This window comes from Lynx canadensis, chromosome D1 (genome assembly GCF_007474595.2).
Source record: "Lynx canadensis isolate LIC74 chromosome D1, mLynCan4.pri.v2, whole genome shotgun sequence".
NCBI lineage: Eukaryota > Metazoa > Chordata > Mammalia > Carnivora > Felidae > Lynx > Lynx canadensis.
Genome location: NC_044312.2, coordinates 81965442 through 81980478, shown reverse-complemented (window position 1 = coordinate 81980478; position 15037 = coordinate 81965442). Strand labels below are relative to the sequence as shown.

The 15037-nt window shown below is 40.1% G+C and overlaps 1 protein-coding gene across 1 annotated transcript in view; it reads right to left on the bottom strand.

Moving 5' to 3' along the window:
- The window catches only part of BBOX1 (gamma-butyrobetaine hydroxylase 1), a 52900-nt gene extending 38339 nt beyond the window's left edge, over positions 1-14561 (bottom strand). Inside the window, exons 1-2 of the mRNA XM_030333433.1 lie at positions 14133-14561; positions 12521-12635 (exon numbers count right to left, since the gene is read on the bottom strand). Coding sequence (XP_030189293.1) covers positions 12521-12635; positions 14133-14351 — 334 coding nt within the window. The 5' untranslated portion in view covers positions 14352-14561. The remainder of the gene's footprint in view (positions 1-12520; positions 12636-14132) is intronic.
- Between the last annotated feature and the right edge of the window lie 476 nt (positions 14562-15037).

Sequence of the window (15037 nt, the reverse complement as noted above, 5' to 3'; positions counted from 1 at the left end):
CATGCCTGAAAAGGTTCTGGAAAACCATCTTGATCCCTTTCAATTATGTACACTGCATGCATCTTCCTGTGGAGAAACCCATACTGGTTCCAGACGGCTCCAGCTGTCACAAGCTGCTTCTTTATGCTGAGGCACAGTCTACCTTTGTCGCCTTGCTTTTAGGTGCTAATTCTGTGCTCCATAATCACACAGTATATGACAGTCTTGGAGATGCATACAAAGACAGCTACTGTGCTAAGTTTTTCTAAGCCCAAATAGCTTTTTTATTCCCCAGGTTTTTCAAGTTTTATGGCTTCTGAGCCCTGCCCCTAGGCTCTCTGCTCTCCAATGTACGATGTGTTCTGAGTTTGCTGATGCTCTCCAACAGCACTGGTGTCTTGAATCAGATGCAATACCATAGATGTGGTCTGGCCCATATCTGCATGGTGGGCTCACTACCACATTTGCATTCACGTGACTCAAATCCAATGAATCCTTTTTGGCTGTCTCAACCCTGTTAACTCCAATCAACTTTTCAGTCAGCGCAAGTGTGTAAAAATTGTCTGTCAGTTATGTCTTCATTTTCTGAAGCTAGCTCACTGAGAATGTGTGAAGCACATGTAGAGATGAAGATACAGGTCTAATTTGATAGGGACATTGTATCAGAGTTAATAACTCGAGGTCTGAAGGTGACAGACCTGGATTCAATTCTGAATTCTGATACTTCCCATCTGCAAGCACTTCAGAAAGTGATACATTCTCAGGGCATTTGGGTGGCTCAGTCAGTTAAGCATCTGACTTCAGCTTGGGTCATGGTCTCACATTTCATGGGTTCAAGCCCCATGTCAGGCTCTGTGCTGATGAGAGCCTGCTTTTGATCCCCTCTCTCCCTCTCTGCTACCCCCCCCCCCACTTGTGCCCTCTCTCTCTCTGTCAAAATAAGTAAATAAACTTAAAAAAAAAAAGGAAATAATATACTCTCTCAGCTCAATTACTTCGTCTGGAAAATACAGGATGAAAATGACCTGCAAGGTTGTTATGAAATTTGAATGATATGCTATCTATGAACAACTTAACATGGTGTACCTGATTAAATCTGCACATGAACCAGAGCAGCCAGATGTGAACGTGGCTGAAGGAACACACACCACGATGACTGATCTTATTGCATGTCCCTAATGTCCGCTTAACTCTCTTACTAGCTGATCATTTCTCACATTCTCTAACCTCAAACCTTCCCCTCCCTCCTCCCACTTAGGCTCAGCTGTCAGCTTTGCCTTTTATTTCAGTGGAAAAATAGAACTCCGAAGAGAACTTCCAAATATTTCCACCACCATAGGCACCAACCGGGCCAGTGTCCATGTCCTTATGGCACGTGATGTGTTGTAGATATATTTGTAAATTTACCAATGTGTATTACATATATATATATATATATATATATATATATATATATATAACATATATATTTGTAAACTTGTCTTTCTCTACCGGACTGTCAACTCCCTATAGACAGAGTCTTTGTCTGTTTTGTTCACCACTTCATCTCCAACACCTAGAATAGTACCTGTTCTAAAACGTAGAAGACACATATTTGCTGAATGAATTCATAGTACATGGTGGGTGTTCAATAAATGACATCTTTATTAATATTAGTTATTTCCCAAGATTAGTTATTCCCCAGCTGGCTAGTGGGGAAGAGAGTCAAACACACAGATAATGACCATTCAGTGCAATAATTGCAGTGACACAGAGATAGGAGCCCACATGAATCGCAACCACCATACATACAGGTGAGAGTGATAGAATGGTATTTCATAGAACAGATACTCTTTAATCAAATCTTGACTCTGCTATGTATTGTCTCTTTGACTTTGGACTAGCTATTTAATTTCTATCGTTTTCCCCTTGTGTAAAATAGTTGTGATGATGCTGCCTTTGTGAGGTTGTTGCTAGGACCAAATAGAGCAATAAATATTAGGTGCTGAGCTCAGTACCTGACACAGAGCAGTGCTTTTAAAAATGTAAAGAAGGGGGGCGCCTGGGTGGCGCAGTCGGTTAAGCGTCCGACTTCAGCCAGGTCACGGTCTCACGGTCCGTGAGTTCGAGCCCCGCGTCAGGCTCTGGGCTGATGGCTCAGAGCCTGAAGCCTGTTTCCGATTCTGTGTCTCCCTCTCTCTCTGCCCCTCCCCCGTTCACGCTCTGTCTCTCTCTGTCCCAAAAATAAATAAACGTTGAAGGAAAAAAAAAATTAAAAAAAAAATGTAAAGAAGGAAGATTGGTGAAAGACTAGGATCAGAGATAGAGCAAGAAGAGGGTGTATGATGTTGGTAGTTTAGACAGAGGGTTGGCGGTGGAGGCAGTGAGATGTGGATGGATTCTAGATTATTTTGATAATAGGGCTACTGGGTTTTCTCGATAGATTGGGTGTGTAGTAAAAGAGACAGAGGAGTCAAGGGTGATCCTGCTGCCAGAGAACTGGCGTTGCCTCAACTAAGATGGGAAAGAGTGGAGCAGGATTCTGTAAGACCATCTGCTCCCATCAGGGGGGCTGTCTTTCTGCTGCTTCCTCATTTTTTCCTTATTGCTCCAAGGAAATCACTTTATAAATTCCTTTTTGGTTGTCCATCGTTTATTTGACCTGATCAATTTATTCTGGGCTAGAAGCTCCTATTATGTCCTATCGAAGATAGAGCTTAGAGATTCTGTGCTTCTTTCCTGTATGAACGCATTGTTCTCTTTAGATTCCTTCCCTTTATCTTCATTACTGAGATTATCTACTTTTATTTTTAGAATTTTTTTTAATGTTTATTTATTTTTGAGAGATAGAGAGACAGAGCACAAATGGGGAAGGGGTAGAGAGAGAAGGAGACACAGAATCTGAAGCAGGCTCCAGGCTCTGAGCTGTCAGCACAGAGCCCGACGTGGGGCTCAAACTCACAAACCACGAGATCATGACCTGAGCCAAAGTCAGATGGTCAACTGACTGAGCCACCCAGGCACCCTGAGATTATCTACTTTTCAATGGTCATGAAATTGTAGCTAGTTTGGATCAGGGATTTTTTTTTTTTTCATCAAAGGATCTAGTTCGTACATGGAATATAATATATCTGCTAATGGCTGGCATTTTCATCTGTAGCAACCCTTAGCTAATAGATAACAGCCACTTTCTTCCAATTTCGCTGATCACCTCAGCTTCAGTAAACATTTCTACATCCCTGATTGGAATTAAGTTGATAGTTGCTCAATCTTTTCCCTGTCTTCCTTAAATTTATTTAAATGAAACTATCTGCCAGGTAGATGAAATTTTGGCTCAGACTTCAAACCAATGTCTGAGCGATTAAAATCCTTTTCATGACAACAGTTCACATCCAAGCCACTCTTATGTGTTTAGTCAGGAATAAGACATGATTATTCTCTATGTAAGGGGAACTCAAGCATAAGACTTTGTCATGCCACTGTTGTTTATTTCCCCTTCTGTCCTTACCTAAATACTCTTTGCTATACCTCTGCTCCTATGTTCATGGCTGACTAAATTGGAGAAAAAAGGGAACAAGTACTTACATTTTATCATTTATTCTTCACATTCCAAAACTGAGAGTTATTGCTTTCTTTTTGTTTTGTTTTGTTTTAAATTTTTTAAATGTTTATTTATATTTTGAGAGAGAGAGAGAGAGGCAACTGCAAGTGGGGGAGGGGCAGAGAGAGAGAGGGAGAGACAGACTCGGAAGCAGGCTCCAGGTTCTGAGCTGCCAGCACAGAGCCCGATTCAGGGCCTGAACCCACCAACCGTGAGATCATGACCTGAGCCGACGTCAGACAAACAACCCACTGAGCCAACCAGGTGCCCATGGTTTTTTGTTTGTTTGTTTGTTTGTTTGTTTTTTACATATGGAAAAAGTGAAGTTCAGGTCATTTATGAAACTAAGTCAAGTCATACAGCAGAGAGTCAAAGCCAGCTTTGCTGACTCCAAAGCCAGTTCTCATTACGTAACACAGTGTTGTTTCACAGGTGAAGAGTGGTCTCAACATACCACACTTCATTTTCTGTCTCGACAAATTCTAACAGAACTGTTTTTGAAAAATGTGTAGGTTTCCGTTGTTATGTTACAGGCTTGCATTTTAGTATTGCTGGGGAAATAAGGTCTATTTTCTGGGCTTTCCTTCTCATCTGTAGTTTGTAATTTGGCTTAGGGATAATATAAACAGAGGGTGGAATTGTTGGCAAAGGGCTTCACTGGGATGTGAGGTGGGTCTTCCAGAATGAATGGGTGAAGTCTGTCCAGACAGGAAGAATGGAATAAGTGATGGAGGAAACAGTCAGAGCTTGGACAAAAGTAGGGATCTACATGGATGTGGAGGGGCACCAGATTGTGGGATGTGGGCTTAAGAGTTTATCGTGCTGCAGTGAGACATTGGAGCAAGGGGGAAGGGAGATGAAGATAGGCATCAGGAAGAACACCTTGCAGGGCTGTGCAAGGTGGGTGTGAATAGAGGCCATGTTGTTTCAGTAAGCAGGCCATGAGATAATAAAAAGCTCCAACTAAGCTGTTGGCAAGAGGGACAACCTATGTAATTCCTTCCCCCATAACCTGTTGGGTATCAGTCTTCTCTGGGCAAGCGGGCAATGTGCATAGAAACCTGATGGCCAGTGGAAGAAAAGGAGAAAGAATTTCAATAACAGAATTCTGCATTGTTTTTCTTTTCCTTTTTCTTTCTTTTTGTAAACTGATGTACTGTTCAAGAGGGTCAAGCCCCTCTCAGGGATGTTCTCTAGTTATTTATAGCTGCTTTTGAGAGAACAATGTGAAGATGAAGTGAGTATATATATAAAGTGCAACATTGCTTTTCACCCAACCTGGCACCACTTAAGAAGGTGAGTAGGTACCATTTCTATCTACAGATGAAGATTTGGGGCTATGGAAAAGTAAGTGGCTCAAAATCATAGACCTAACAAGGCCTAATAGGGTCAAGAGCACTCATATTTTAGTGCTATGTTGCTCTTTTGATTAAGACCAAAGTTACAGATCGAGAAAAATACAAAATTTTGACAAAATAAATAAAGTTAAAGAATCCACTGAATGGAGTAGAGCTTGAAAATTATTATTTTTTAATTTACTAAGTTAGAAGTTAGACAAATTAACAGAATGTATAAATAGCAACATCATTTTTTGACATCTTTTTTTTTTCCTATAGGGATAAGACAATTGAAAAAACATCAATCAAATTTTTTTCCACTGACATATTTGAAAGTTTGGGATTGGAATTTCAAAAAAGAATTTTTGTGTGTGTGGTATTTAATTTCTCAAAATATTTTTAAAATTCTGAATGCTAGGTGATTGCTTTCATGTTTATTTAATAGAGAAATTAAATATAATTTAATAGATTTTTAATGTGATGATATTTCAAGGAAGAAATTTAAGTATAATGAAGATATCTATTATCCCAAAACTAATGTTTTGTGTTTAAATGTTCTGTCATCTTGAAGAAGCGAAGTGGAACCAGAAGTGAGAAGTAGTAGTTTTGTAGTCATTTGCCCTATCTTTTTTTTTGATGGGCAAATCTTCCAATGTGTAGGCACTAGCAAAGAGGACAGGTTAAGTATATAACTTATGTGTAGGTTTGGCAAAAGTGAGCCTGGCATATGAAGCAATCTAATTTCACTTCTTGAAATTATCACCATTTGGAATTTTCTAAATTTATAAATTCAAAATTTGCAGTCCAACTGCCATATGTTATAAAATTCACTCCTGGGCTATAAGAAAAAAACAAGCCTAGTTTGTGAGAAACTGAAGCTGTCACTCATTGAAGAAAGTCCACTCTACTTTTACTGTCTTTGAAAAAAAAAAAAAAGAAGAAAAGAAATAAATGTACTTTAGTGTAATAACAGAAAATCCCTTTTCCAAGAGTAAAAAACATTAGTATATTTTCCTTAATTTTGGAGAAAATATGAAAAGGAAATAGACTGTAATCACTCTTCCTTAAGATGCATTTGCTTTAGGCTCTTAAATATATGCTCAGACCTTTTCAAGGCTTTGAGACACCAGCTTTTTAAGGTCCTGCTCAGCATTAACATTAGCTGATGCAAGGAGGCTTCATTTTACGAAGTGGTTAACTAACTAAAAAATGATTTTTTTAAAAAAGAATATAATTAGTATTTTTTATCTAAGAATTTTTTTTATATTTATCTATTTTCAAGAGAGAGACAGAGGGTGAGTGCGGGGTGTGCAGAGATAGAAGGAGACACAGAATCCGAAGCAGGCTCCAGGCTCTGAGCTGTCAGCACAGAGCCCGACTGGGGGCTCAAACCAACAAACCGTGAGATCATTACCTGAGACGAAATCGGATGCTTAACCGACTGAGCCACCCAGGCACCCCTTATCTAAGAATTTTTAAAAGTCATAAAAGAACATACAGCCTTTTAAAAAATGTTCTGTAACATATCCAGTTGTAAAATAGACTTATCTTGAATATTTATCTCTGAGGATGTGATTATGTGTTTTCTTGCTGGAAGTATGGATGGAGATAAGAAAAGGCGAAAGGAAGGAGACCTTAAAGTTCAGAAGTGAAAACTGACACTAGGCAGAAGGCTGTGGGAACAATGTCCGGACCAGTGGCATTGGCTGTGTCTAGGGCACCAGGCTCTTCTCAAGCAGGGAGGCTCCTGTCTTGTACTAGCTGACAGGACAAGGGCAGCTCCATCCCATGTAGGGACTTTAGACTCTTTAGACATGATGCCCAAATTTATCAGGTACAGTGCAGAAATCAAGGGGGATAATAAATGGTATGTAATCCAGAGAACACATTGGAAGACATCAATATGGCACAGAGGACAAATGAAGTGAAGTACACAGACGTTCAAGACACCTGTATTCATTTTATAAAAATCCCAAAGACATTTCTCTGAAAGTCAGTAGGTCCATGGGCAAAACAGAATAGAGACTCTTCTTAAACATATGAAGACTTTGAGTGTGTCTCCCACCTGTGTGTCAGAGTGTGAGCCTGGGTAAGGGCAGGAAGGGAATGTTGACTAGGTCTTTCTTTGGGAAGGAAAGGCATTTGGGTACCTGATGTGGTGGGCTGATCATTCTGATGCAGCTGTTTTTTAACAGAGCTGTTCTGAAGCCACTGACCTGGCAGCCCAGATACAGTGGGGACATTCTAAGGCAGCCTGAAGAAACAAGCTCCCAGCCCTTTTTATAATTACCAAGTAATATATGAAGCAAAGACCCTCACTCCATCCCTGACTTGCACTGCAGACTCCTACCCCTGGGGGTTCAGGAATGGCCAAACTATGGGGCAAGATTTAGGGACGGGGTGAATTGTCAGTTGGGAGTTAGACACACTTATTGTGTTCACTACTTGCCGAGTAAAAAAATAGTGATCTTTGCTTTTTTGACAAATCTCTGTAAAAATAGCCTCTGCACCTGACCTACTCTGTTCTTTGTGCCATAATAAAAATCTTCATCTTCAAGGAAACACATGACCTTCTGCAAGAAAAGGGGAGCTCTGCTTCCCCCCCCCACCCCCCCGCCTTGTGAAAGGCATAGAGGTTCTACAGGGTCCTGACAGTTACAGAGAGTTTTGACTCTCTTTTGTGGAATGTTCCTTTTGAAACAAAAGAGGGGCTGATGGCTATAGACTGATGGCAGATAGCTATGGACTAGTTAAACGGACAGGTAAAGACTTGCTCTGCTGTATCAAATTGAGGGGAAATGTTCTTTTCTGATTGTGCAATGTACTCAGTCCCTGGGCTGCTGAGAAAAGTGAGTGGCCTGCTTCCATTGAAAAAAAGATTTTCTTCAAATTACAATCTTTTAAACCTCAATTTGAAATAACAAATATTATTAAAGTCAGAGAATAGTGTACAAATATTTCAGTACAAATTCAAAGAGGTAGGAAAATGAGTACTCATTCTGAAACTGAATGTTAATGGAAAGAACAAATATTTAGGTTCATATATGAAAGGTCATGCTATATATAGATTTTTTCCCATTTCAGTCTTATCAATTATATTCTGGGAATTTTGCATCTTGAAGTTAAACACAAAAATTAGTGTATAATTATTTCTTTTTCTCATGTTGATTTATTTTTGAGAGAAAGACAGAGCTCAAGCCAAGTAGGGTAGAGAGAGAGAGAGACACAGAATCTGAAGCAGGCTCCAGGCTCTGAGCTGTCAGCACAGAGCCCAATGCAGGGCTCAAACTCACGAGTTGTGAGATCATGACCTGAGCTGAAGTTGGATGCTTACCAACTGAGCCACCCAGGCCCCCTAATGTATAATCATTTCAATTTGACATGGAGGCTAAAATACAATTACATTTTTTTAGTTTATTTATTTATGTTGAGACAGAGAGAGAGACAGAGAGCCTGCTCTTGTGTGTCAGCTGGGGAGGGACAGAGAGAGAGAATCTCAAGCAGGCTTAATACTGTCAGCGCAGAACCTGATGCAGGGCTCCATCTCATGAACTGTGAGATCATGACCTGAACCAAAATCAAGAGTAAGATGTTGGGGCGCCTGGGTGGCGCAGTCGGTTGAGCGTCCGACTTCAGCCAGGTCACGATCTCGCGGTCCGTGAGTTCGAGCCCCGCGTCAGGCTCTGGGCTGATGGCTCGGAGCCTGGAGCCTGTTTCCGATGCTGTGTCTCCCTCTCTCTCTGCCCCTCCCCTGTTCGTGCTCTGTCTCTCTCTGTCCCAAAAATAAATAAACGTTGGAAAAAAAAAAATTAAAAAAAAAAAAAAAAAAGAGTAAGATGCTTAACCAATGGAGCCATCCAAAAGCCCTTAAAATACAATTACCTTAATAAAAATCTTCATATTTCCAATGTTTTATTACAGTTTTCAATTTTCATGCATTTGTCTGGAAACATTTACACGCTAGGCTTCAGCTTTTAAATTGGTGGAGAATTGAGAACAAGTTCAGGAACCTCTTGTCCTACAGGTCAATATATGTTTCTCTTAAATACAAATTCTTCCCCATCATCTCTGCTACTTCCCTAGGCTAAGTTCTCAGTGCTTTTTGTAGGACTATTTCTAGATCGTGCTATGGTTACCCTCCTCCCTGTCACTCCCCACTCCAGTCTACCCAATACAGATGACCATGACCAAACATTTCTGATAAAGATATAATCATTCCACTCTCTTTTGTAAGATAGATAGAAACCAAGGACCAAAGGGGCTACTGGGGGAGGGGAAAGCAAAATCACAGAAAGAGGAAGATAAGAAGACAGTCACGAGCTTTGTAAGCATTTGAGAAATTATATACATTTGGTCAAAATCAGAATGGATATAACTCTGAATATGTAAAATGCATCTGAAAGAAAATAAAGCAAACTTCTTAAACTTATAAAGATATTAAACTCATTTCTCTGGCCGTATAGGAAGAAAATCAGCCTGGGAAATGAATGGAAAGGAATACACCTGATTTCTATGTTGTGAAAATGTCCTTGCGGAAGGTTTTGGACTGAGCTCCTTAGTAGGGCACTGAGGCCGCTTCATGGTTAGGCACCTTCCCTATTCCCTGTGGCTTTAATGATTTTAACTTCACCAATATTAAACTAACTGGTGTTTCCTAAGGCTACCCTGCTATTTCACACTTCCATGATTTTCTACATGCCCTTTTCTCTGTCAAGAATTTCCTTGCTGTCTTTGCCTGACAAACTGATTCTTTAAAATCCAGCTCACATATTCCTGGCTTCAAGGATTATGTTTTTGTCTCTTCAGATTCCTTCCTCTGTGTTATGATTAACCTTCTTTGCATGCTTTCTTGCACTGAAATAATAGATTGTACTTATTTCTTTTCATGGCTAGGGTCCCCCTCCTAGACATGATAAATCCTCAAGGACAGAATTGGTGTCTTTTTTTTTTTTTAACTTGGTATTTCCTTAAGGAGCTTCCTGAACAAAATAGATGCCCAATATATGTGCAACCGGATCAAAATTTATGATGGAATGACTATTATCCACATCTTCCTTCCAGCTGTGGCTGTCCATTGACAAGAGTCTTTTCTGGCTGATCATCATGTCTTTTCATTTTCGAATTTGACAGCTAATGCCAAGGGAAGATCAAGGAAAAGTGGTTTGCATCTTGATGCCAGATTTTAAAAGTCTTTTCTAACTCTAAGGAAAGAGCAGAAGAGGTAACATGGCCACTGAGGATGAAAAACAAAATCCTTCCACAAGTGTAACAGAGTTTGTTTACATGTTCTGGAATATAAATGTTTGAAAATAAGTGATGGCAGTTCAATAAGGTGTCAAATTCTACAGGCAAAGAGCCAGAGAAGCAATACTCCAAAAATGGCCCATTGCTTTCTCCTTTACCCCACCAACTGCACAGCTCGGGGATATATTTTAAAAATCTGATCTTGTTTTAAACCATTAAAGTATTTTCCAGTGTCTAAATAGCAGCCAGTTCTCCTTATATTATTCATGACTGCTGCTGTCAGTGTGACTGGGTTTTTCCACAACTTAACTGAGTGTAGTATCATTTCCACTTTGCTACTGCCTGATAGTACTGAGAAATATAAGCTATAAAAATGCATTCATCAAGAAATATTAATGGAGGAGGGTGGCTGTGTCTTTTTACAATGCTTAAAAGCCTAAGTTGTAATAATAAAAAGTTGGCTTTTGTTCCCTGAAATAATCAAAAGAAGAACTTGAAGGAAATGAAAGCAAAATCCAACAGGATTACAAAATTAGGGCAGAGTGAAGGAAAAATATTTTGAGTACCAGAAGAAATCTAAAATAAATAAAAAATAATAATACATTTGTGAAACTGCTGTTTGACCCAGACAATTGCTACTCAGTTATGTAACTGGAGACTCCTTGAAGTCTCTGTACTCTCACTGGGGAAAGGCAGGATAAACATCTTTTTCTGGATACCTATCTGGATTCCACCAGCTAGCTGGGCTACGTAAAGAAGACAGTGAATTCCTGGTGGTTTAGACAGGAAGCACCAGAGCAAAACCAGAGTTGTCCGAATGATGAGATAAGGCCATGGAGGAACCTAGTTCTTTTTTTTTTTTTTATGGTTTTATTTATTTTTGAGACAGAGAGAGACAGAGCATGAGCAGGGGACCGGCAGAGACAGAGGGAGACACAGAATCTGAAGCAGGCTCCGGGCTCTGAGCTGTCAGCACAGAGCCTGACACGGGGCTCAAACTCACAGACTGTGAGATCATGACCTGAGCTGAAGTTGGATGCTTAACCAACTGAGCCACCCAGGCACCCCAGAGGAACCTAGTTCTTGACAACACCAGTCTATGCCTGAATAGGAAGGGAACAGTATCATGCCCTATTTTTTTTTTTTAAAGTTCATTTATTTATTTGAGAGAGGCAGAGACAGTGCAAGTGGGGGAGAAGCAGAGAGAGAGAGAGAGAGAGAGAGAGAGAGAGAGAGAAAGAGAGAAAGAGAATCTTAAGCAGCTTCATGCTGCCAGCACAGAGCCTGACACAGGGCTGGAACTCAAGAAACCACAAGACCATGACCTGAAAGGAAACCAAGAGTTGGACGCTTAACCAACTGAGCCATTCAGGTGCCCTCATGTACTATTGATAACCATAGAACAAGGTGAAACTGTGTGGTTCAAGCTAATTAATTAGTAACATCTCTACACCCAGTAAACTGTTGCAAATCTCTCATTTAAAACCACCTATTATACATGTTTGAGAATTTCAGATCTGAAAGGAGTCAGGTGAAATCTCTGTTTTGGTGTCACAGATTTCAACAGGGCCAGTCCAATATACCTAGTTAACAGTAGAAAAGAAAGTTCAAGGATAATTGCCTTGTTAGTGTATTTGTAGAAGTCAAGTTCTACTAAATATATAAGAATCATGATATTTTTAGAATCTGCCTTTGACTCACATAGTTTATGATACAAATCTTCAAACCATACAGAGAGCAAATAATTAACTTTCTACCTGAATTAAGTACTTCTTTTGTTCTGTCTCTCAGCTCAAGAATGAAGCCTTTTTCCACCGAATCCAACTATTGCAGATTTTCGGAACATTTTTGTGGTCACAGATTCTCTTGAGACCCATTGAACTCTCCCCACACAGATTTGCTGTGCACATGCATGCACACACACACATGCTCCCATGCACACTCAACACTGTGCACATAATTTCACTGGGCTCCGGGATCACATAATTTTATCTGTGGATACCAGGTTAGGAGTTCCTGTTGGGTTGGTTTTGTGTTGTTCTGGCTTTAGATAAAATTAAGAAGGGCGAGACTGCCTTTGGTTCATCCCTCTCCTTTGCCGTGGACACTCAGTGTCTCATGTCTCGTGTGCCAGGTTTCACATTAGAGGACAAGGGTACCAGTATTTTGTACTTTGCCTTTTTCTGCCTCTTTTGAATGTCCAGAACTCCTCTATATTTTCTTTCATCTCTACCCAAATGATCTGTGTTTGGTAAATCATTAAACATCCTGCCTAAATTATAATAATGTTTTAACCAAGGCACAAGGGTTTATATTTGCTTCTGAGCAAATATCTTACCATAAGAGTTTTAAAAGACATTGAAGACCATGGCAAGGTTACCTGGCAAAAATAATTCTCTTTGGAGTTTTTCTCTGGCCTGCTGTGAAAAACATCTTTTCTTCAGCCAGTCAGCTTCAAATTCACTGTAATGCTCATTTGGCCACGTGATATAAACCTTATAACACAGAAAGCAGATATCACCTATATGTATATTATGCTTCTATGTACTTTGGTTCATTATTGCTCTGTTTTTTTTTATTTTTTATTTTTAAAAATTTTTTTTCAACGTTTATTTATTTTTGGGACAGAAAGAGACAGAGCATGAACGGGGGAGGGGCAGAGAGAGAGGGAGACACAGAATCAGAAACAGGCTCCAGGCTCTGAGCCATCAGCCCAGAGCCTGACGCGGGGCTCGAACTCACGGACCGCGAGATCGTGACCTGGCTGAAGTCGGACGCTTAACCGACTGCGCCACCCAGGCGCCCCATTATTGCTCTGTTTTTTAATGTTAATTTAAGATAAGCAGGGGATCCACCTAGCCCTTACTTCTTTTACTTTATTTTTATTTTCACTTATGTACTCACACGCATACAATACTCTTTTGGAAGACAGGAGAACTGAAAGCCAAAGTGATACATCTGAGCTCTGAGGCCCCTTAAATATCACAGAAAAAGTAAAATGTGACTCGATCTGAAGTTCTCGTTCTGTATCTCCTAAATCTGTTGTTTCCCAAATTTCTGTGATGACTTAAAGTGAGCTATTACTGAATTTAATATTCCTTCCAAGAGTATCAGAGCGAGGAAATGAGGAGGAGGAGGCAGATCATAATGATAAATGACAACAGCACTCTGAGTGCATCCTGTGTAACGAACACTACAGGCATAACTCCTCTAGTCCTCATACAACTCTAGAAAGAAGGTACTACTCTTATTCACATTTTCCAAGCGAGGAATGTCTGAGTAAATATTTCTAAGGTCACACAGCTGGCAAGCGGTGAACCCTGGGAGTAAAGTCCTTCAGTTCAGATAAAGACAAGAGGGGGAAGAGCCATGAGCTAGCTGTCACATTTGCTTTTCCGAGAACTATCCTCGTCACTTTGGAAGAGAGAAACACAGGCTGGTGGTCACATCTACTTGGTGGTTTTGAGAGGCTTGTTTTCCAGAGTTCTAGAGCAAGCCTTGCATATCGACTCACTCATTTGACTAAAACTACAGTCGTCGATACAAGTTTTTCAAGTGTTCACTGCATGCCGGACACTGTGTTAAACATTTTTACCCATATTACCTCACTGAATTCTCATGTAATCTCTACAAACAAGTTCTGTCAGTATCCCTATTTTACAGATGAATAAACAGAGGCCCAGAAGCACTCTTGTTATTATAGAGATAGTTTGTGTCTTTAGGGCTGTTCACGAAATTCCTTCACGGAAGGAATAATGAGCAATACTGTAAGTTTTATTAAAAACAGTAGTAGTGATAAAACTACGAACAACAAATAACAGAAGCTTCCATCTACTGAGCATGCTTGCTTTGCCCCGAGCACTACACAAACATGGTTCTCTGTGTAGTTATAGACATGATCAAATGAAACATAATCCCTTCTTTAAGTTATTGGACAGTAGCCCCTTCAATGAACTGGGGAGGTAAAGGAGAGATAATTTAGAGATAATTACCTTTTTTCTGTCAAACGTCAAGCCTTTAATACCAGTGTTCACATCAAGAGCTTCGATGAGAAGTTTCCGTGCTTTTGCGGAATCCAGGTAGCAGTCGGGGCACTGGCAATTGTCTCTCAGCCATACAGCAGGGTAGAGAGACTCCGCGCCGTCATGCCAGAAGATATGCAACGAGTGAGCCCCATCCACCACTTCTGCCTTTTGGATGGCACAGTGCATGTTTCTGGTTCTTGCAGGTAAATCCTGTCAGCTGCCTGCTGTGACAAATCTGCGTTAAAAGGAACCTCAGGCGGCTCAAGTCTGAACTTGACTTCTAAGAGTGTGAACAATTCAAGTGGACTCTGGCTCCTGCTGTTCAGTCAGCTGCCAGAGTCTGCGGCTTGACTGATCAATGCTGGGACCTTTGTTCTGATGAGAGTATCTCGTATGCTGTAAACAGAAACACAGTGACTGAAAGTACATAAGATAAACATGCTGAATCAGGATCCAGATGAAAAGAATTCCTTGTTTCTTCCAGAAATTTTAGATAATAAGTTCAGAACCAGTGACATAGGCACTTTGATAATTATGTTTGCATGAAAGCTCTGAAAATTTTTTTAAAGGAGAAAAACACTCCACGAATTGGAAGTATAACTAATCATACCTGTGCTATTTTAACTGACATCCAATTACACAAGCCTTTTGCAAAAAAAAAAAAGTGTTTTTATGATACTAAATTAGTAAACTTGGTCTACTGAGGGAAATTTTAATGCAATTATTGATTGTAACAGATACTATAATCTGGTACATTGTGCCATTTCCATCCTACCATTTGCTTTTTGACTAATACAATTCATTTTCTAAGTGCAGTATAAAAGTTCCCAGGCTCTGCAGGCTTCCCATTCTCATCTTGCTTGATTTGTTCT